We start from the raw sequence: 23,699 nt of genomic DNA, 5'->3' as shown, positions 1-23,699 counted from the left end.
AAGGAGAGAGCTTGCACGTTTGCTTTTTAAAATAACCTCAAAGAGAGAACCCAATAATGATTCCAACATTTACGTTTGCCATTTCAGGAGAAAGAGTCATCCATTCACTCAGCTAATGGTTACTGTGTCCCTTCATCTGCCAGGAACTGTTCTAGGAGGGGACAGTAAAGCCGCGAACAAAGGGAAGGTAAAGCTAATACCAGAAATATACCAGAGTTAAAATTCGGTCGTGAGCAGGTCAGTGGTGGTACATGAAGTAGGCAGGCAGGCAACTCTGAAAGTAGGTATGTCAGCTGAAATCTGAATGACACACAGGAGCAAGCCCCACAGAGCCTGATTGGAACCAAAGCACTTGAAAGGTCAAGTGTTGGGTGGCTGTGAATTCCTGGAGAATGACGGAAGGACTGGTAGAAAAAAGACAGTGATGGGGTAGTGGTCAGACAGGGAGCAACAAGAGGTGTGGGTGTAGCAGAGTCTGGAGGCATGAACTTCCGATGAGCTGGAGATTAGAGAAGAAACGAAGGATGAGGAGTCAGAGGAACTTCAGCCGCCTCAGGCCTTGAGATCCTGGGATGTGAACTGGCTTCCCTTAATAAGGGTCCTCGGGAAAGGCAGGTGTGAGGGCCAGAGGGAATATGCAGACTGGTGTGGGTGTGGCCCCAAGAGTTTGCAGGGGAGGGCACAGTGAAAGCGTTTGGGTAGACAATTGCATCAGATTAGTGAATGCTTACAGTAGAATGGGGTTGAAGGACTAGATGATAATAAATGTAGGGGACTTCGGATTCTGGAATAAGGAATGATTTCTACAGATACCTCCATGCTTTCCTACACACACACAAAGAGGCAGTAACCAGCCATCATCTAAATGCGGTGAAGACAACCCACAGGAACCTCTCTTAATCAGGGTCTGATTTGCATAAAGGCTGCATTTCTATCTGGTTGCCTTCTCACTGCTGCCACCTGGTTGCCAGTCAAGCACTCCATAATAAAATAGAAATAGCTGCTTCTGGAAAAGACCCATTGCTGAAGAATACCTTCCTGATTCATCTAGGAATAGGACACCTCATAAGGACTTCAGAACAATGCCTACCTCTTTCTAACAGCCAGCTGATTGAAAGGCAGGACAAAATGGCTGCTTTGCACGAGACCAAACTGGTGTGCGTTGGGGACATACTCTGGGGCTCTATCCACGGCACACTGATGCTGTAAGAAATGCACAATGACACTCAGCCGCACAGCCAGGAACCCCACTAACACGGGCACATTTTTCCATGAAGAAAACATCTCAGAAGCAATCATATCAGAACATCGACGACTACAAATACATGTTTGCACTGGCTTAATCTTCTTTGCTTTAAATAACTGACTTGCCAGCCCGTTATCTCTCCGAGAAAGCAATTAGAGCATCTCTCGCCTCACTCCCACTCAAGTTGACTTAAATTCCCAGGAATTTTCATTAGGCCTAAGTGGCAAGGCTTCCCTGCCCCCGACCCCCCCGACCCCAAAGGGCCTGAGGATATTGGCTGACGCAGGACAGCTACAGCACACGCACGGGGACACTAGAAGTGTGCAGAGATGACAGGCCTAGCAGGGCCTCCGAGTTTGACGTCTCTAATTCCTCTTGGACAGGAGAAGGTGCAGCCAAGAGGAGCCAGGCTGGAAGGGGTTCCCAGAACCCCAGGGCAGAATGTGAGGAGCCAGAGCAGGTGCTCCGGCACCAGCAGCTGCCCGGCAGCGCCCTCCACACATTGACTGCAAACCAGGTGAGGCCTCAGACTCGGTTTTCTGGCTCGGGCTGGGCAGATGCTCCAGAGAGCTGTCCTGAACTCAAAGACTGGCCCTGCTTGGAAGGAACTGCTTTTTACGTAACTGTGCATCATTTCAATAATTAGAGTGTATGCCTTCAACCAAGGAAATGGAGAAATCGGAAGAGGGAAAAGAAAATGAAAACCATGACTGGCATTACAAATATTTGGTAAAAACTAGCTTTAGCTAGATGAATCAAATCCTTTTTGTTAAGCAACAATGATATGTACAATGGCTTACATTCAGTACTTATTTTCATGTTTCTGACTAAATCCACCAAAGTGATCATGAGTCCTTATAGAAACTGCCCCAAAGCTTGCTGTGTGGCAGTCAAATGAGGTGCCTGAGTGTTCTATCCTGCACTCTGTAAACTGCCTGTGAGTTTGCTCAGAGGGCCATTCATTCCCCACCCTGCTCCTGCTCTGCTTTTATCACAGGGGTGACCCCAGAACTTTTCCAAAGGGGCTTCCAGCTGGTTCTGCCAATGAGGGGCAGTGCTGGGAGAGTCCAAGGTGGGTGGATGGAAGAAGCAGGAGAGTTTCTCCCTCCTTTCCAGCTCCAAGTGGCCTCCCTGGAAGGGCCTGTCTTCTCTGTGCTTCTGTGTCCCCCAGAAGACTCACTCCTTCAGCATCCCTGGCTCCCGGGCTCAGATGGCACCAACCTCCTCCCTTTGTGTCACTGCTCCAATGTGCCCAGTCAGCTTTCCCAACACCTTTGCAACGAGGCCCCCATTTTAATTTCCTCTGGGCCGCACTCTTATTTTCTGACTGGATCTCACTGGTATAATGAATGAAAACCCCTCTTACTGGACTTGGTAAAGGGTGGGGCTCTGGTGAGAGCTTGCCATCATCCTCTCCATGAAGAGCCAGCTTAGACCTTTCTGAAAGCAAGCAGGTGTCCAAGTCCACTTGTTCATAGCCAACTGCATTAGTGAAATCCAAAAGCCTGGATACAAACAAGGCATTTTCAAAATTAATTAAGATATGACAAACCAATATATGAACCAATGCCATCCTTCTAGAGTCCATATATCCTGTCTCACATATTGTTTTGTTTGATTCTTCTGCCTGCCCCCCACCCCCTTAGCCCATCCCCACGTTGTCCACCTGGCCATTCCTAAGCATCCTTCAAGAGTTGTCTCCAGTGTCGTCACCTCCTCCTGCAGCCTTGATTGGACTGCCTCAGGGGCAAATTCTGGTTCAGGCTTTCACAGCACTGCACAGTAGCCTCAATTAAACACTGATTCTTTCTTACTGGTTTCCCTCTCCCAGGAAGTCATGAATAGTTGTCTCAGAACAGTTGTCATAAGTCCTTTTATCCTGAAGCCCTTACAACATGTCCGCTGTGCACACATACCCTATTGGCACTTTCTGAGGATAGGGCTATGAACAGCACAGAAACGTTTCTGCCCTATTGAGTTCTCAGCATCACAACTTTCAGGAACATAAAGATGCTTAATCAATTTATTAATAAACAGACAATTGGGCGAATAAATGTATCAAGTGTACAAATAACTGAACCTAGGGTCTGACATTATTTCTGTGTTGAAATCAAATGCAGTGTTTTATTCTTGCAAATTTCAAGGACTCCTAAGAGGTTCTTTCACAAAGGATATTGACACCATGAAAGATCCATATCCTTGATCAAGATCACAAGGCGAGTCAAGAGGGGAACTTCAGTCTCTTGATGCTCAGTGCACATTTAGCTTGTCCTGTGCAGATTCTGGTCTGCCCAGGTCAAAGCATGGCTTTGTCCCATCAGCACGCTGTCCACTGGCAGAGGATCAGTAAGGAGGAACTAAATACCCACGGGCACATGTTAATTCTCTTATTCATCATGAGTTCCACACAGGGGATGGAGACTTCCAGTTCTTCATTAAAAAGTAATTGTTTTAGAAAGAGTCATTAATATGCTGAAACTGCAAGTAGCCCAGTTGTAAAGCCTCCTTTAATGCAATGAGCTTAAGACAATAAGAAACTCGCATCCCGAAATCTCTACCTTCTCTTGAATGTATGCCAAAAATGTATTTGACCTCTGCTGTTTATTGATAGTCCTGTGGAACTAATGTTCAATTATATTTTTTAATGTGTGATGACCAGATCTATCCATCATTCTAATCCAATAAAATCCATTTGGGAGACTTGCATGATAGAACAATGCGGTTCGCTTCAGAAGCTTGTAGAATTTTAGGTAATTTCAAACAGCAAAATTAGATTGCAGATTAATATCAGTACTCAGCATTAAAAGATGAGGAAGTGCAAAAACACGCTGAGAGCACAGTTCTACTCACTCCATGTTAAAGATGAGGTTTCTGACACAGCCATGGAATGATCTTCCCATCTTGAGCATGGATGTCTCCTCACCCTCTGGAATGCCCCCTATGTACAGTTTGGACACATTTATTGCCACGCTTTCCACTGATGGGCCCCACTTCATTTCTATAGGATTTGTCTCATCCAACTGGACAGTGATAATTCTAAAAGGTCAAAGGAGAAAATGAAAGAAACTCTTCTAAATATAATGAAACATAACTGTCCCTTTTAACGTGTAATTCCACATGTACTTATTGAACAACAGAAATTCCCTGGAAGTAAATTTTAACATGACATTATATGTGACTAAATAGGTGAATCTTGAAAATTAAAACCTACAATTGAACATTCTCCAAAAATGAATGAAATTTTATTAAATATTATGGAGATCAATTGCTTTTTGGAGGGTATTTTTCTTTTACTTCTTTATACTTCTTTTCTTATACTTCTGTAATAAAATGTTCAGTGTGCTTTTAAAATATACAGGAACGTTGACATTATACTATTTACTATTTTACTCTTTACATTTTACTATTTACTGTTACTATTTACTATTTTACCATTTATTATTTCGTATTAATATAATGCTATTTACTAAATTATAATGTGATTTCCCACAGAATCAATCTGACATAAAGACAATTTATACTGGGCCCCCAAAAAGGGCAGAGTTAAGGTTGTTCAATTAAGAAAATTCTGCAAATATCTTATTACAAAGCAGTGAAATTAACTCACCAGGAAGTATTCTAGCAAGGTTTTAGAATTATTTTGGACTGTAAGGACGCTAACTGCTAATGATGTCATAGCACTTGTCTGGATCATTCATACAAAGAGCACTTTAACAAGTTCCTACTGGGGAACCTCTGTGAGGTCACCGTGCCCTCGTTACACAAATACCTCCCGCTCCTTATCAAGGAGACAGAATGCTCTTGTCCATCGGCGTATGTGCCCGTGGGAGCATGCAAGAGAGCTCTTCTCAGGCTCATTCCATCTCCAAAATTGACATGCACTTCCACGTGGCCTTCAGTCAGCAGGATGGAAAAGAAGGGCTGAGAAGATTGCACAGAGAATTCCACAGGAAAAACGTTACTGTGTGATTTTAAAAGTTACCATCTTATGAAGATAATGTGGGAGTAGTAGCACCAGATAAGCAATTAATTAAGAATATCACTATCCAAAACAAGTATTTTAAATTTTGTATATTACTTTCTAATCTCTATTCATATTTCACATTCTCTATTAGGCTATTATCACGAACCATATCAAAGATTTCCATTTCCACATAGTCTTCATTATTATTATTTATTGCCACGTTATGTACCAACAAATAGGTACGTTTGTGTTATTTTTCCAGTGTTCTTGAGATATAATGCACATATAACATTGTATCAGTTTATAGCGTTCAACATGATGATTTGATATATGTATATACTGCAAAATGATTACAATAGTTTAGTTAACATCCATCACTTCACATAGTTACAAATTTTATTTCCTATGATGAGAACTTTAAGATGTACTCTCTTAGCAATTTTCCAATATACAATACAGTATTGTTAACTATAGTCAGAATGTTGTACATTCCAGAACTTATTTATCTTACAACTGGAAGTTTGTACCTTTTGACCACCTTCACCCATTTCCCACCCTGCTCTCCTCTGCCCCACCTCTGGCAACCACCAATCTATTCTTTGTTTCTATGAGATCATACAATATTTGTATTTCTGTGTCTTATTTTACTCAGCATAATGCCCTCAGGGTCCATCCATGTTATTGCAAATGATAGGATTTCCTTCTTTTTTTTTTATGACTGAAATATACTGTGTTTCCCCGAAAATAAGACCTAGCAGGACAATCAGCTCTAATGCATCTTTTGGAGCAAAAATTTATATAAGACCCGGTCTTATTTTACTATAATATAAGACCGGGTTAATATAATATAATGTAATGTAATGTAATGTAATATAATATATACATACAACTTTCTTTATCCATTCATCTATTGATGGACACTTAGGTTGTTTCCATGTCTTGGCTGTTACAAATAATACTGCAAGGAACATGGGGGTGCAGATGTCTCTTCCAGATAATGGTTTTATTTCCTTCAGAAATATACCCAGGAGTAGAATTGCTGGATCATACTGTAGTTCTATTTTTAATTTTTTTCAGAAACCTTCATACTATTTTCCATAGAGACTACCCCAATTTAAATCCCCACCAAGAGTGCAGAAGGGTTCCCTTTTCTCAACAGCCTCTCCAACACTTCTTATTTCTTGTCTTTTGGATGACAGCCATTCTGACAGGTAGAGGTGATATCTCATTGTGGGATCTACTTCTTTATTATTAAAAATGTAGGAAGTTCATATACAATTTTTATGATCATATATAATGAACGTTTAACTTTTTTTGCCTGTGAAATTCTTTCTAATGTTTGCAAAAGTGGGATTAAAGAATTAGAGAGTTTGAAAATGTTTAAAGCCCTTAAAACTTTTGGGGCAGTACTGAAAAGAGGTCCACCAGCAGAACTGGAATGTGTTTCACAATACTCTTGCTAGCATTAGGTGACAGAATTCCTTTTTGCTGACTTAGTAGCAAACTCTGATTTGCAAGTGGTCCTGTTAGATGGGTGAAGGAAAACAGTTGATGGTTCCTCAAAAAGTTAATATACAATTAGTATATGACCCAGCAATTTTACTCCTAGGTATATACCCAAAAGAAATGAAAACAAATACTCAAAAAATATCTGTAAGTGTATATTCATAGCATTCATTATATTTATAATAGCCAAAAGGTAGCAGCAACCCCAAGTGTTCATCAATGAACTCATATAAACAAATTACACGATGTACATACAGTGGAATATTATTCAGCCATAAAAAGAAGTACTGATGCATGCTACAAAGTGGATGAACCTGGAATACACGCTGAGTAAAAGACTAAAGATCATATGTTGTGTGAGTCCATTTACATGAAATATACGGACTAGATAAATTCATTCACAGACAGAAAGAAAGTTGGTTATTCCCAGGGGAAGGGAGAGGGTGAAACGGAGAGTGGCTGCTTAATGGCCTAGGCTTTTATTTCGGGTAATGAAATGTTTTGGAAGTAGATAGAGGAGGTGGCCTCACAATATTGTGAAAGCTCTAAATGCTACTAAATTGTTCACTTTAAATTGGTTACTTTTATGCTATGTGAATTTGTACTTCAAATGAAAGAAAGTAAAAGATTGGTGGAGTCCATAAACTCATCTGTCACTGTTAACCCTTCACTAAGTGGTTGGTGAGGTATTTGGGGGTCTGCAGACCTGTGTTTCAGTCCTAGCTCTGATATATAACAGCTGTGTGAAGTTGGGCAGGATAACTGGGCTCTCCGCACCCATTTGTCCTCAGCAAAATACAGGAAGCCACATTCACCCTGCACAGTAGTTGTGACAATTACACAGCAATGTCTGTAAAGTATCTGGCACAGTGAGGATAATACTCTCCCAAATGCAGCTGCCTTGCCTTTGCTTCATTAAGACAATATATTAGCATTTTGTGAAGTTTCTTCAAATTACGTGATATAACAAGATTGAGCAGAGGACAGGGTAAATATCACCTATGCTACTGAAATGGAATATAAACACGGAAAACCATCAACTTTTCTCTCTTCTCCTACTGCTGTTCTACTGTGCTTATCAGAGCCCACATTTCTGTTTCTGCTCCTTTCAATCCTATAATAATAGGTAAAGAAAATCCTGCTTCATGGAGCAATGTGCTACAAAAACTCTATAGAATTTGAGGGCTGACTGTTTTAGCCTTAAAATGAAGAGTAACAACCGTAACATGTGGAAGAAAATTCAGTATATACTATCTGAATGAATTTAAAAAGAATTAGAGGTAGACAGCAAGTATCTTTCTTCTCAGTAGCCAGACAAGGAACATGGCTACTGAGAAGAAAGATACGCAGAAATCGCTGATTCGTTAAGTGAAAGACGTTCAGCAATAGTCACTTTTACTTACTAAAAATGCATGCCCATAAGCAATAAATGTTTATGAATAGGTCACTTTCCATCCACTTTTTCCCCGAAGCCATTTCCTTCCTGAGCTGTGGCTCTCTAGTGTTTGAGCTACTTACCCTATGGGTCTGCCGACGACCCTCCTGGTCACCATGCCTGCCAAGGGCAGCCAGGATGATGCCACTGCTGTTCCTGGTGGCAAACGTCGCCAACAATTCTGATTCTGGTGACAAAGACTTGGGTGGCAATTCAATGTAGCTGCCTTTCAAGAAGCTAGCACTTCGGATAGGCTGGTCACAAAGGAGAGGAAAAAGCAGTGTCAGGTCCACCTGTGTGCTGAACCTCCCATGGGTCACTGCCAACTTTTCCCATCATCTCTTTCCTACTCACTCCAATGGTTTAGATTTTCTTACTTTATTGTGCGGATAAATCAGTGGGCATTTATAGAAACGCATTCCAATATTAATAAAATGCTTCCTACCTCCAGTGTACAGCCTTTTCTCACTCCATAGGAATTTCTGAGTAAATCAAAGGTTGATCTGGATATTTCTAGGTTTTTGATGCAGCCCACATAGCTTTTGCTGGTGACACCTTTCCTGTAGGGAAGGACATGAGAGCAACAGGGATTAGAATTCCATTTTTGAAAGAAGCCATAAAAATGGACCTATGAGTAAGGAAGCTCTGTTTCCATGTGTCATTCGGAAGCAATGCCTAGGCTGCCTCCTAAGAAGGGTATTGATGGTGAGAACTTCAGGTCAAACAAATGCTCTTCTTAAGACTAAAGGGACGGATCAAATTTAGTGCAATTGATGACTTAGATGATTACCTGGATGAAAATGTTGACTATTTTATGGGAAATTATCATAGTCATTACAATTTAAACATACCAAAACACAGGCCAATTATAAGACAGAGAACTGTCATAGGGAAATTAGGCCACAGAGATTACAATGTAGTCTCCATGTAGAGCAGAACATTTGCTCCCACGAGGGCAAGTGCAGGCAATGTGATTTCCTAGGATCACATGGCTGGAGAAGTCATTGGCTGTTGTCCATACTGCATATTCCTGAACTTTGTCCTGTAGGAAATCATTGCATTTGGTAAAGTCTGGGATTATTCAAAACTCTTATTTTTTTTTTTATTTTTTTTAAAGATTTTATTGGGGAAGGGGAACAGGATTTTATTGGGGGAACAGTGTGTACTTCCAGGCCTGTTTTTCCAAGTCAAGTTGTTGTCCTTTCAATCTTAGTTGTGGAGGGTGCCGTTCAGCTTCAAGTTGTTGTCCTTTCAGTCTTAGTTGTGTCGGGTGCAGCTCAGCTCCAGGTCCAGTTGCCGTTTTCTAGTTGCAGGGGGCGCAGCCCACCATCCCTTGCTGGCGTTGAACCGGCAACCTTGTGGTTGAGAGGACGCACTCCAACCAACTGAGCCATCCAAGAGCTCAGCGGCAGCTCAGCTCAAGGTGCCTTGTTCAATCTTAGTTGCAGGGGGCAGAGCCCACCATCCCTTGCGGGACTCGAGGAATTGAAATGGCAACCTTGTGGTTGAGAGCCCACTGGCCCATGTGGGAATCGAACTGGCAGCCTTCGGAGTTAGGAGCACGGAGCTCTAACCGCCTGAGCCACCGGGCCGGCCCCAAAAACTCTTATTTCTTAGACTCTAAGTCAATACCACAGTGTTCTTAATAGAAGTTGCCTCACTGCTGTGATGACAGGGGTGAGGCCATAATGTACTCAGGCTCTCATTTCCAAAAATAGAGAGACTATAAAACCACTCCAAGTTATACTCTTCAGCATCAGCTAGTCACAGGAGGACATTGCAGTAACACGGGCTCCTGTTAGAGTCACATTTCATTTTTCTTCCTGTGGTGAGCAATGAGCTGTGGACCACTAAGCTACATAATTTAGAGCAAATTTCAACCTTTCTGGATCTCAGTTTCTTCCATTGTAAGATGAGGAGGCTGGCCTTGATGATACCCAAGTCCCTTCTAGCATGAGTCTGTGATTTGTGATGTCTTCCTAGAAAGGGAGCTCTTTCTTTTTTTCCAATGGCAAAGCGCAAATGAACGGTGACATAGCAGTTGCTACAGGAGCCTGCCTGCGCCATGTGAGGGAGTCATACCGTGTTTCCCCGAAAATAAGTCCTAGCCGGACAATCAGCTCTAATGTGTCTTTTGGAGCAAAAATTAATATAAGACCCGGTATTACAATATATTATATTATATCACATATATTTATATATTATGTCACATATAATATATATTATATGTGATATAATATCTCATATATATCATATGTCATATTATATATCATATATTAAATATGATATATAATATATAATATAATGTAATACCGGGTCTTATATTAATTTTTGCCCCAAAAGATGCATTAGAGCTGATTGTCTGGCTAGATCTTATTTTCGGGGAACATGGTATATGGAATCAGGGATTGGGAGACAGGCTTCCAGTCTTGGCTATGTCTTGACAGAGGGGTCGGACCAACTCCCAGAAGTTTACGTGTATTCCTTTTCAAGACCAGAGGCATGACTGAGGTTGTAAACCAGGTTCCTTGGAACTTTTAGATATTTCTGGCAAAGGGAATGGAGGTCAAGGGAAAGTGGATTCTAGATTGTTTAACCCATAGCAATTGGAGTGGCGGCACTTCTGTGCCACAAGTGAGAATTCTAGATAAGACCTCAGCGTGAAGGCGGGGTAATGCTACAAATATACATTTGAAAACAACTGGGCTGGGTGACTCACTTTGGACATTTGATGATCCCACGCCCTGGAAGCTATCTTGCCTTAACTGCTGGCCTTTTAAATACAACCAAAAAAAAAAAAGTGAAAGCTTAATTTTTCCAATCAAAAATTATAAAACTGAGGACAATGAACCACAAAAAATTTATGTAAATTACTAAAATCACAAAGTTAAACATGATCAGTATTATAAAAGGATTTTATTACCTATCTTCTATGCCATCTTTCATCCAACTTACTGATGCTGGTCTTTCAACTTTCACATATATTATTCATTCTAATCACATAAAGGTAGAATGCAGGCAAGTCTGCAGAAAGCATGAATTTTTGCCTAGAAAGAGATTTTAGCTTTCTAAAATGGCTAGAGAGGAGAATGAGTTGTGGTGGAAAGTGAAGTCTCCAAGTATTACACAATAACAATTTCTAGATGTTCTAAAAGTAATAAACATAAAAACATTAATTTTACTGCCGAAGGCTTTCTTCACTTCCCAATTAATATGGCTTTGACTCAAAGTAGATTATTATGGGTGAAATTGCATCCTCCTGCAAACATACTGAAGTCCTAACCCTCAGTACTATAAATGTGACCTGATTTGGAAATAGGGTCTTCACAGATGTAATTAAGTTAAGATGAAATCATTAGGGAGGTCCTAATCCTGTATGACTGGCATTCTTATTAAAAGGGAGATTTTGGACACAGAGAGACACACACACAGCGGGAAGACAATGTGTAGACACAGAGAGAATGTCATCTATATGAGGAAGGAAGCCTGACGTTACCAGAAGTTGAGAGGTATGAAACAGATTCTTTCTCACAGCCCTCAAGAGAAAGCAACTGCACTTGATTTTGGACTTACAGTCACCAGAACAGTGAGAGAACACATTTCTGCTGTGTAAGCCACCCAGTTTACGGTACCTTGTTACTAGGAAACTAATATAGTTGGTAATTAGGGACATGAAAATGCCGTACCTTACAACTCCTGACCTAGGTATTCCACCCACATAAATTGGCTCCTTATCAGGACGATTGAGGTCAGAAGATGGTCCTGGGGTTTCACCTTGTTTGGTTTCCTTATAAGTAGTGTTATATGCATCAATAACTGCTAGGAGTCCTAAAGAGATTGAAAGGAATAGAGAAGAAAATGAAAATGACTTCTTACGTTAAAGTGAAACACAAACTTCTGCTAACAAAGTTTATTTACATTCTGCAAATTTGACCAGTGAATATTCTTGACTATTAACTGAAAATCCTCCATACAAAAGTCCATAAATCCAGAATATGCATCGCTAAATGATGGCAATTTGTTTCTGGAAGAAAACAGAATTGATTTGGTTCTTGATTCCAATCCAGCATTTAATGTTAAATAATACATTTGGAAAGTATACACACATAGTATTATAATATTCCTCCAGCAAAATGTGAGTACTGGTGCTTAGTATTCCAAAGAAAACAATGGATTTTGATTAGAATAGAATTCAAGAATACCCAGAAAGCTAATGTAAATAAGGTTGCTGATTTTGGAAACATTTCTATTCCTCTGATAGAGAACAATATCCCGTCCATCCAGCAGTGCATTTACCTTGCCTCCGGTTTCGCTGGAAGGCGATTTTGTACCAGGTTCCATTGTTATAAGGTCGGTCTGTAGCAAGGGCAAGAGGCCCTGAGCCCAGGTCAACTGTAACTTTAACTCTGCCGTGGACCAGCTCGATGGATAAAAAGTCTTTCTGTAAAGAAGAGAAAGTAGTTACCCATAGCTACATCGTTATCACACGATTTCCTTTCCCGTCAAGTCAGGGATGGCAGAAACCTTCTAAAGTCAAACTAGGAAGCTGGACCTGGCCCAATAGCCAGAAGTCTATGCTATGAAATTAAGAGTTCACAGAGGCTTTTTAGAATACTACACAGATATAAGATAAACTCATTGCTATCAAAATTACAATTCAGTAAGAGAAGTGAACTCTTTCTATCTTTTTCATTGAGACTGACAAATAGATCCGTTCTAAAAAATAAAACTAGATGATTGAGAGAAATCAGCAGTACATGAGATAAAAAAATGGGGACATGAACTTCTTGTGGATGGATTTCAAATAGGGCCACAGTGGTCAGAGTGAACACAGAACACATAATGTTTAAACTCAAAATTTAATAACAAATATTTGATTGATACCTATAATGATGGAAAAGCTATTTTCTACCTCAGGCTCTTCCAAAGGTTCTTCAATAAAGTTGTATTAATATAACAAAGAAATTATTTAAAATGGGGACATAGTACGGCATACGTATGTATACAGAGGGTACCAAAAAATGTATACACATTTTAAGAAAGGAAAAAACTGTATTAAAATTACACTGATGGTAACCACTTTGAGCACCTCTTTTAATTGCAGAAGTCAAACATGACTTGTACTTGTCTATTGTTATCAGTATATATTGAGTATTACAATTTTAATACAGTTTTTTCCTTTCTTAAAATGTGTATACATATTTTGGCCCCCTCTGTATATTAATATTAATATATGCTCAGAAAAGTTATTAAACATAAATATCCTCAGAGCAATCTAACTGTATATACACAGTAGGGTCCAGACCCCATAAAGATTCTTACGGTGCCATTTGAAGCAAGGTAGAGAAGAAGCCCGTTAGGTGAAAAGCTACTAAAAAGCATAATTATGTGTGTCACGGTGGCCCGGAGCGTCTTCTCCACAACAGAATACCCACTCCCATCAAAATGGAAGGAAGAGTCTTCATTCTGGGGGCTGCAAAGCAGAGCAGATGACAATCCATTCTCAGGAAGGCAATTAAAGAGAACAAATGACACATTAACCACGTTCTCCCTCACAAAAATCATGGTAGAGCTATTATTTCCATAATTTGATAACAATTGTAAATCATAATACCTTAAAAAATATTTGTTATGAGATCATGCGAGACAAATGCCCAGTTGCTTTCTAAGTAAAAAAAGGTAATGTAGGCAGTGTTCACAGTAGTGAAAAGAAATTTCTCCAAAGGATGGATTAGTACTATAAATATAGCTATTTATCAACTAGATTTTTGTTTAATTTCCTTTAATGGAACTGTACTTTCTTAATCCCATTGCTTTCATAAGAATTTTTATATTGCCATTTCTCACCCTCTGTTGGTTGTAACTAATATATCAGCTAAACTGGAATTAACGATGAAAAATAAATACATACCATTGTACTAGAAGGACCATTTTCAAAAAAAAAAAAATTGACAAAACCTCAAAACTCGGCAGACGAGCTTACAACAGAGTTATATAACATAGACCACAGCACTTGTCAGATCGGTGTGATTTCTGGTCTTCCCCATGTCTCAAGAGGCTGATTTGATACACCATTAAATTACAAATTAAGTTTATCTGGAACATATCGTTATTTGGTTTAAAAACCACTTTTTTGGACTCCCATAGAGCTTGAGAGAGCAACTTGCATTAGAGTGTTTTGGGATATGAATTTGAATTTTTCCCAGTTGAAGGCATAGCACCTAACTCAGTGCCACATCTCCAGAGCAGAATAACGAAACAGAGAACTTGTTTCCATTAACAAAGCAAAACAAAAAATAGCAGTGCTTTTGTGAAACCTGAGATTTCACTTATAACTACTCATAGTCCAGCTTTTTCTAAAAATTTCTGTCTTCCTTTCTCTTTGAGGAAGTACAACTTAAAGGAAGTGCACTCTGCATAAACTCTTAAACTATGGCTTAATTCTCAATTCTTTAATGTTTAAACTCATAGCTTCCTAGAAGCATGTTTCATTGCTCTACTTCTTGGGTGACCACTGCTCCATGTGGCTAAGGACACAGACTTTAGAACCAGACTGCTGGGGTTCAAATCCCAGTTTTCCAATTTACTAGCTGTGTGAACTCAGAAAAGCTACCTAACCTCTCTGTGCTTCATTCCCTTCATCTATAAAATAGGGATAAAAATAAAACCTCTCTGGGAGAGCTATACGAGCATATGGTTTAATTCATGTACACAATTCCTGGCACATAGGAAATGTTCACTCCATTTTAGCTCTAATTATTCTAGGTCCTTGGTGGATCTGCATTTTAAAAGCTGAGCCTCAAAGATTAAGTTCCTTGTCCAAGGACACACTCAAGAAAATGGTGAAACCAGGTTTCAAATAAATATCCAGAAGCCTGTCTTGTTCCACTGGTCACTCCCTCCCCTTCCTCAGAAAGCATGTGTTCTCTGTTCTCAAGAATGTGGAATCCTTGATTCTGGCTTCTCTTCTTCAGCGGGACCTGCCCAAGTGAAGCAGCCACATAAAGGGATGCATTCAAATTAAATGATGACTCAATGTGATTCTACTGAGGTCAATGACACATTTCTGGGGCTTGTTCTCCCACGTGGCTTCCGTTCTGTGACCACGAGACCCACGTGCCTCTCTAGTCAGCCAGGTGCCTGTCTCCCAGGTGGGCCACAGGAAGGCAGCTCTGGGCCTGGCCTCGGTAAAAGAACAGGACAGATGAATGCAGGGTCCACCGCAGCACTTCATGGGTAGCTCTGTTCCAGCACCCAGCAGTTACAGGTGGGAGTCCTGCAGACAGGGAAGATGTGCTCCCTCCCCAGACCTCAGCCCTGTCAGCCTAGAGGAGTCACTAGACTTCTGGAATCCAAGTTCTCGCTCATGTGACGGGATAATGTGCACTGTACGGCTGTGACGTGAGCGAGTGAGTGTGGCCTGGGCCCCAGGATGCTGCTTCGCTACTGCTGTCCCACCTGCCGCAGCACAGAGCACTTGTTAATGTTTCCATACAGGCAGTTTTCCCTAGCCCATGAGACATCAGAGGAGACAACCTCATGTGACTAATGACATCACCAGTGCCTAGCAGAGGGCCCGGAACACAGATGACAGATGTGTCGCAAAGGTCAGATGCACAGCCAGTGCTCTATCGTAATAGCCACTCATAACTAACACCAGAACAAAGGCCTGTTAATTAAGTAAAAGGTTTTCTTTTATGTTTAGATGAGAACTGTGAGACTCAATGGTTTATTTTTAAATATCCTTTAAGAACTGAAGAGATTGTTCATAATTATAAACATATGCTAACACCATGTAAAGAAGTGTGAATATATTCAGAGGAATAAAAAAAAAAAAACATTTCTGTGAGTTTACTTGGTAATATAAATTAAAGGTAAACGCTCATATGGAGACAAAAAAATTTTAATTTAAAGGACATCAATGGACCACACCGATTTAATAACGGCAAATGACACACACAGGTAAAAGGAGCAATGAATTCAAATCACTGGTCTGTGAAAATGGATTCAGTTACTAGAATTAGTTTATTAGCAATTTGAGCTAGTTTTTAATAGGTAGGAGTGGTTACCTAAAATAAGGACAGATAAATCGTTTATAAAGCACCAGTTTGTGTCTATTTAGCACTTGCCAAATTAGGTTCTATGGAACATAAGCAACTCCAGAATGCTCCTTTTAAAAAAGAGTTTGGAGTCAAATGAGTATTCTTTAAAAAAAATCCTATTTTTGGAAATGTTGGGTATTACAATTCAAGAGCAGCCAGCTGATTTGTTCAGCACCCAGAAAAATATGTTTAATCAAACCTTAGTTTGATTGTGCTAATGAGTCAATTTGGCCTTAACGCTGGGTAGCCGGCTCTTTACCCAAAAAGCCAGCTCCAGGATTAACATCAGGAGGATGGCAGCACTGCTAACCCTTCCTCTCAGTAGCAGATGTCTTTCAGTCACTGGTCCAGGGTGCGTGGCAATCTGGTGGGAGGAACAAAACCCATGGCCACAAAGGAAATTGACTTCCTCATTCCAAAAAGGAGAAGAGCCAGCAATCATTAAATTCACTCATTTCTGCAGTTTGAGGTCAGTGGTTTTAAAGTAACTTGGTATGAAAATGACGGATGAAAATCAGAGATGTTGTAACAGCTAAAATAGGGGGACCTTTTCCATATTAGAAATATTCAATTTCTGTTAAGATTTTTCTGTCTACAAGTAAAATTGATGATCTGGGGTCAGTGTCGGGGACAAAGTCCAGGGTTTGGAGCATGTTTTATGTTAGAATTACTAAACTGCTAGGAAGACCTCCTTCCATACTAGAGAAACAACGTGAGGAAAAAGTGACGGAGGAGAGCCTCAGTGTGTGTGCTCGTGCACCTGAAGGTCTAGAGCAGGTGTCATTACCTCACAAGGTAATATCATTTTGATCATATTTGCTAATTATAAAACCTTGGTTTTTCACATGTTTAGTGTCAAGAAAATCCTGGGGCGTGTACCTAGAAAGTACCAGACTGTCACTGCAGGAAGATCAGAGATGAACACTGGTGAACATTCACATTTGTAAAGTATTTTCACAAACATCATGTTATGTGTTCATCACCATCATTTTGGGAGGGAGGTCAGACAAGTATGATTATTGTTTTCCTTTTCTGGAAGAAGAAATCAGACTCTCTCTGGGAGCTGTAGTGACTTACTACCCCAAGTCACCGAGAGAGATGTGGTAGGAGAGCTGGACCAGGAGCCCGGGCAATTTAGATGCCAAACCCAATACAGTTTTTAGTCCTAAGACTCCAATAACCAAGCTTCTGGTCATAAGTTTTTAAGCAAGCTGAGGAAGTCGAAGTAGCAAATTAAAGGCTTAAACTACAAAATCCCAAGCTAGTAGTTATATGAGATACCGGATCCAACCATGACAAAATGAAAACTCATGACTTTCTAAACATAATGCGAGTTGCTTCTAGCTTGTCACACCTCACTGTTAATTACACATATCTATCCAGACAGAGCAGCCCATTATATGAGAGAAATTATTATCAGATGTTACATTTCTCTAATGGCAAAGGGAATCTGTTGTCTTAATTGCTAAAGAGCTAGTAAACAGTTCTTGTATATTTATGAGGTACCAGTTATTTCATTAGAAAATAATAAAGGGGGTGTTGAGCTTAGTGAGATTAAGTTATTACATGCCTTCTATTATATCAATATATGCAAAAAGATGTTAGGTAGTTGTTCTCCATTTCCAAATGCATTAGACTTCTAGAATTATAGAATTTAGGAACAGGAAAGAACTTATCTATAAAAATTGGCAGCGCAAACAAAAATTCTCATCCTTGGAGGTATTTTCAAAATAAAAACGTACAGTGATTTACCCAAGACTTAATTATGGCTCTTTGAGACAGAAGATAGTTTGAGCTGATGTCTGACGCTTCTCAATTTTATGATCCATGATGAAAGCACACAGCACAAGACACAGCAATAAGCGTATTTCTTATTAAGGGTTAAAAATGGTACCCATGCTGCGATTAGTAAATGATCTAAATCATATCCTTTGCGATAGAAGAATAGCACCACAAACTCTATCCATCCTTGATGTGCATGGAAATTCTTTAAGCAGTTCCCAGATGTTAACAGAATAACTTACAATGTGTTAAATCGTGAGGGCATATTACCTGCCAAAGCAGCCATGGCACTTGCCCTCTCTTTCAATATAGTTCCAGAGACCAACTGATTGTCCATTCAAGAAGGCCTCTCCCATACAGCCTTTGAAATGGGTAACCTTCACAGCAGGAGACTTCTAATGTAGACAAACAAACAAACATAACCCACATGTATTTGAGCAAAAGGAATAAATTCTCTAAATGCACAAAACTCCTCCCTGAAATCTCAAATCTAAAGATCCAAAATTTGAGAAAACAACATCCCCCAAAATGGCCAGTTTGTAATCATTGGATTCCCTTCCAATTATGAAGCGGAATCCTAGAATGAGTGAGAACTGGACAGGATCTTAGGTCATCTCAGTTACTAGGTTTGCTAGAGACAAGCATCTTTTACAGATCAGAAACAGGCCCAGAGAATGGTCAGGGGTGAGGGCCTGGCTGGCACTGAGACCTTCGCTCTCATGTGAGAGCACTCAACAAGCCATGTAACTCAACGTTAGTCAGTGAAAGGATGACTGACACAGTAAAATAAATACGATGGGCTCTTTCACTAAACACTAATTAGGTATTAGTCTATCACTAGAGTTAGACTAGAGATAAAGGAACTTTACAGAAATGAATGTGGAATATTGAATTCCCTGCAAAATGAACCAGTGACTTCTTTTCCATTTATACTATTTATTAAGCATGATCCTTCACCCTACAAAACCAACCTAACTCTGTAAATGAACTGTCATTAAGCAAAAAAATCCTCATCTGCCTAGAATATATTCAACAATTTAATCTCATTAATTTTTTTTTTTTTTAAATGTGTTTTTCCAGGACCCATCAGCTCCAAGTCAGGTAGTTGTTTCAATCTAGCTGTGGAGGGTGCAGCTCACCGTGGCCCATGCAGGGATCAAACCGGTAACCTTGTTAAGAGCACTGCGCTCTAACCAACTGAGCTAACCGGCTGCCCCCAATCATATTAATTTTTTAATTGAAATGTATTTGACATATAACATTGTATAAATTTATGTATTAAATTTACATAGAAGTAAGTCAGCCAATCAGTTCTATGCACACAACTGTTCATGATGTTACCTTGATCTGTCCTCCAAGCCCTCCAACAAACATTAGTGTTGAGTTGTTTATATCCAGCACATTAGCTGCTCCTGGGGATTTACTTGTCTTTGGTGGTGGCTTTTGAGTTGTGCTCATTTCCTTTACAGTCAATGAACCAATGTTTCCAAATCTAAGGGTCACAAAGAATTGCAAAAAGAATATTTTCAGAATCGCAAGTCAGTCCACATACGCACATCTGTTTCGTACACAGCCTCCCTCTACTTCTCCCCACGTCCACTGCAACAGCCCCCAAGTGGTCTTACCACATCTAGTCTTGTCCACGCAACCCCCAATTTACTCTCCAAAATCTTGTAGAGTGTTCTTCTACATCACACATCTCATCAAGTAAAAACAGTTATTGATCATGAATTAAGCTATATTTGAAACTGTGCACTGGCTTTAAGATTGTCCTATTTTTATACATAAAGCAAAAGACAAAAATTCCCAACAACATGCTATCAACAACAACAAACCATAACATTATGGAAAAGCAAAAAGAAGATATACCTATAGCTGCTTAAACTAGCTATGCCTAGAGAGGACTTGAAAAGGAAGAACTTTATTTGTGTCAGAATTTTAAGAAAACGTGTTCCCCACGTGTACCCTTGTCTTGGTCTTCTTCTACTTGCTTTCCACTTCCAGCCACGTGGAATTTCTAGCACGCTGCGTTTACTCCCATTTACTAGGCCGAAATGTTTTACTGGGCTGCCTCAGACTCAGACCTAACATTCTAAAGGTAACATAAACTTTTAACTTTTTTCTTCCTTTATTGTTGGTTTTGGGGAAAAAAGTGTATTTCTTCTGTAATAAGGGGAAAAAAAAGAAAACCTTATTGCTACAGTTAATCTAAACCAGGCATTCTTTCACTATAATTTGACTTCCCAGAAGTTTCAAAGGTTATTTATTATATGATGTTACAAACATGTAATTACTTATAAGATACAATTTCAAAAAGAGAGATGCTTCGGGAGAACTTTCTCTACTACCTGGTTACGTAGATACTGTGCCACGTGTTGTCATCAATTGGGAAGTCTGGAAATTCCACCCGTGCTGAGCCGGAGCCCATATCCCAGAGGAAGGCCACTTTGCCTCGTCGCATCTCCACTGCCAGGAAATCAGACTGGGGAGCAGGGGCATGAGTTGGCATGAATTTCCATGCCAGACTGCTTGCATGACTACTAACACACTTTTGAAAATCCTACAGCGTTTTCTCTATTCTTAAAAATAAACAAACAAACAAAAAAACCCCAAAAAACTATCATCTTTTATCTTGAAATGCTCCCCTCCCTAGAGCTGGAGCAAGAGTCAGAGTACGGGGGACAATGGGCACCCCTGGCCATTAGTGCTCCACCACCTCCTCCCTGCCCGATGCTTCACCACGCTTCTCCTAAAGGGCCCCAGGAAAACTTGCTGACGTCACCAGCAGACTACAGGGACCAAGAGGAGAGGTGTTTCACTTGAGCCTTTGCTCAGTCTAGAAGACAATAAATAAAGTCATGTGAAATACGCAATAAGACAGGAGCCATGAAATCCCACATCAGGGATTGCATGTGTTTCGCACTGCACCTTAGCTTCCAAGAAGGCGTTCAGTTAACATCTGTGCTTGTCAATATTTTCTGCCCTAACACACCCGAGGGTTCTGACCCATTCCCACTGGCACAGCCAAAGGTATCAATGGCCTTCCATTGGGAATATGGGTCGTAGAGCCTGGGTGAAGCTTGACAACTGCGATACGCCTTAGGGTGCATGCCTCCACTCCTGGTAACAACCCCAAGATGGACTTTACAGACCCAAAGCTAAACTCAATGGCTTCAGAGATCACAGAAGGTATTACATTAAATTCATCAAAGCTACAGAGCTTGCAATTAAGATAGCAAAGGGAGGCACCTTTCCTTCCTAAATGTCACTTTCTTTCACACATGTATTCAACTTGATAATTTCTTTATTTTTAATCAACCACTACCAGTTTGGCAAAAGGTTAGTTCCCTTAAAAGAATTAGTGATTTCACCAAGGCTCTATTTTTTTTCTTTTCTATCAAAAAGTCTTAATTCAGAAAATACACTCGTTCATAAAAGACTCAATTGTGGCTTTCTGTGAGTCCATACTCACGCTGGTGCTGCTACCGAGGTAGAAGAGAAGGTTATCGGGTTCGCTTGTTTTGACATTTAGTGTTAAGGTGTTATAGTTAGTAGAAGAAATCTGAGGCTGGTAGGCTCGGATACAATCTCTGTCTGCAGACACAGCAACTTTAATCTGTAGAAGGAAAAGGAAAGTGTCCCAATCATTTAGTGACACATGTTGGCAGCATGCCAGGAATTCAAAAGTACTATTCCATGACGGAGTTTCATTGTTAGGCAGGTTTCCTCTCTTGATAATACATGATGCTTTGTGTTGCCTGAAGTGAGAAATGAGATCATGATGAAAATTATTTTATTTGGTAAAGTAATTAAATATGGAAAAGTCAGTCTTGGGGTTTTAACAGAGCACTTTATGTAGGAAACTATCTCCCTCATGTGGAATTTAATTCCTTAAAGACAAGGAACTTATTCTGCAAATCACCTTGGAACCTTTCCATCTGACACAGAGAGGACATTTGATGATTACTTGTCAAATAAATGGAGGGGTAATCTATTTATTCTTTCAGCAAATATTTAGAGAGCATTATAGAACTTACTATATATTTCTCTAAGTAATTATTTGCACATAATCTTATATTCACCTTCAAGATGATGAGTTTGTATTAACCAGAGCATTTGGAACCACCCGTTGGACTTACATTTTTTTGGTGACTGAACTAAAACAGATGGCAGCCGGCGCTCATGTAAACCTATAGCCCTTTTCCAATAGTGAGTTCACTGGGGTTGGGGGAAATTAAAGAGCTCAGAACTCCTTTATCTAGGCTAGGAAGCTTTCGGCGGATCAATATTAGACCACAGGTCACATTTGTCCTCTGTCCGCAACAGTGCGACAATTGCATATTCTCTCAAAAGCCTCAGTATTTCCCTGAAATGCCTCTCCTTTAGAGCACAACCAATGCCATATACTATGGATGGCTAGAAAACATTTTCTCAAGTTTGTTCTTTTCCAGGTGTCAAGTGCTTTATGTATTGGATTTGTGCAGCATTTATACATGTACAAACTATTATGTTAGACTCCTAGAGCATGAGGCCCATACTATACAAACATTATGAAGAGTTCTGGATTATTAAAACCACCTTAACAAAATGATGGAAATAACATCATATGTCACCAATGAAACAGCGATGTTAACACTTAGACAAAGTGTTCTAAACCATCAGCTAATAGTTATGAATCTATAAATCTAGGCTACAATTACAAATCTCCATAAAGACATGGAGATCTCTTTGCTAACAACATTTTGAAACATGTTGAATAAAAACAAACAAAAAATGAGACTCATTAAATATATTTAAGGCTTTAAATGTACTGAATATAAGGCTGTGAGAAATCGGGGATTATTGAAAGCTGGTCAGTAGAAGTTCTTAGGGACTCAGTGTGACCAGAAAGCCATTTCTACGTGAATTCTCTGGGACTTGGGGTTCCTGAGAGCCTCAGCTAGGGGAAAGACTGGGTGTCGCTGAGAACCACAAGGCCCCCCACTCACAGAAGCTGCTTGTTTCCGGGCCTGGCTGATCAGCAGTTTAATTTCTGACAGGTTTCTGCTTAGGTTCTCTTCTAATATCTTCAAAGGCTTCAACCGATCAAATAAAAGGTTGGCTTGTGTTTCCACATCTTTAACTTTTCTTCCAGCTAACAGAGCTAACAAATACAAGGTGACAAGAAAGTTGGCAGGGTGAGGGTCAAGGACACAAGAGAATTTACCTCCTCATTACTAATGCACTGGATAAAACACAATAGCCCAATAATCAAATCCTTGAAATGTCGGTACATATATGAAAACTGCACCAGCAATATGAACTACCGAAGGCCCTTCTCTTTCTTTATAAATGCAGATTCAGATGTTAGTGCATTTTAATTTTTTTAGGAATGCTGTTTGTGAACAAGGCACCATCGTACACTTGGCAAGCTCAAAATCAGTCACATGATGCACTTTCCTAATGGGAAGGCAGACCGTAACATACTGGTCATTGTAGAGTCCCGCAGAAGTTCATTTGTTTCTCGCAACGTGGCATTGACCCTGGACAGGTCCGTCGATGTGTTCAACAGCTTCTGACTCAGTCCCACAACGTTCTTTAGCGTGCTCACAGAACTCTCATTGGTAGATATGGCCAACTCTTTGATTTTGGCTCCCTTGTCTCTGACACCTGAAATAAATTTAT

At 40.0% G+C, this 23,699-nt stretch overlaps 1 protein-coding gene across 1 annotated transcript in view; it reads right to left on the bottom strand.

Annotated features, from left to right (window-relative positions):
* The window catches only part of LAMA1 (laminin subunit alpha 1), a 159,963-nt gene that overhangs the window by 6,536 nt on the left and 129,728 nt on the right, over positions 1-23,699 (bottom strand). The window contains exons 43-57 of the mRNA XM_033087811.1: positions 23,502-23,684; positions 23,024-23,178; positions 21,508-21,651; positions 20,384-20,517; positions 19,377-19,527; positions 18,306-18,430; positions 13,474-13,624; positions 12,448-12,592; positions 11,838-11,979; positions 8,597-8,711; positions 8,235-8,405; positions 5,016-5,167; positions 4,097-4,282; positions 2,613-2,751; positions 1,091-1,203 (exon numbers count right to left, since the gene is read on the bottom strand). Of these exons, the coding sequence (XP_032943702.1) occupies positions 1,091-1,203; positions 2,613-2,751; positions 4,097-4,282; positions 5,016-5,167; positions 8,235-8,405; positions 8,597-8,711; positions 11,838-11,979; positions 12,448-12,592; positions 13,474-13,624; positions 18,306-18,430; positions 19,377-19,527; positions 20,384-20,517; positions 21,508-21,651; positions 23,024-23,178; positions 23,502-23,684 (2,206 nt within the window). The remainder of the gene's footprint in view (positions 1-1,090; positions 1,204-2,612; positions 2,752-4,096; positions 4,283-5,015; positions 5,168-8,234; positions 8,406-8,596; positions 8,712-11,837; positions 11,980-12,447; positions 12,593-13,473; positions 13,625-18,305; positions 18,431-19,376; positions 19,528-20,383; positions 20,518-21,507; positions 21,652-23,023; positions 23,179-23,501; positions 23,685-23,699) is intronic.

Source organism: Rhinolophus ferrumequinum, chromosome 19, assembly GCF_004115265.2.
Source record: "Rhinolophus ferrumequinum isolate MPI-CBG mRhiFer1 chromosome 19, mRhiFer1_v1.p, whole genome shotgun sequence".
NCBI classification, from domain to species: Eukaryota; Metazoa; Chordata; class Mammalia; order Chiroptera; family Rhinolophidae; genus Rhinolophus; species Rhinolophus ferrumequinum.
The sequence above is the reverse complement of the archived record's forward strand: the minus strand, read 5'-3'. Positions and strand labels throughout refer to the sequence as shown.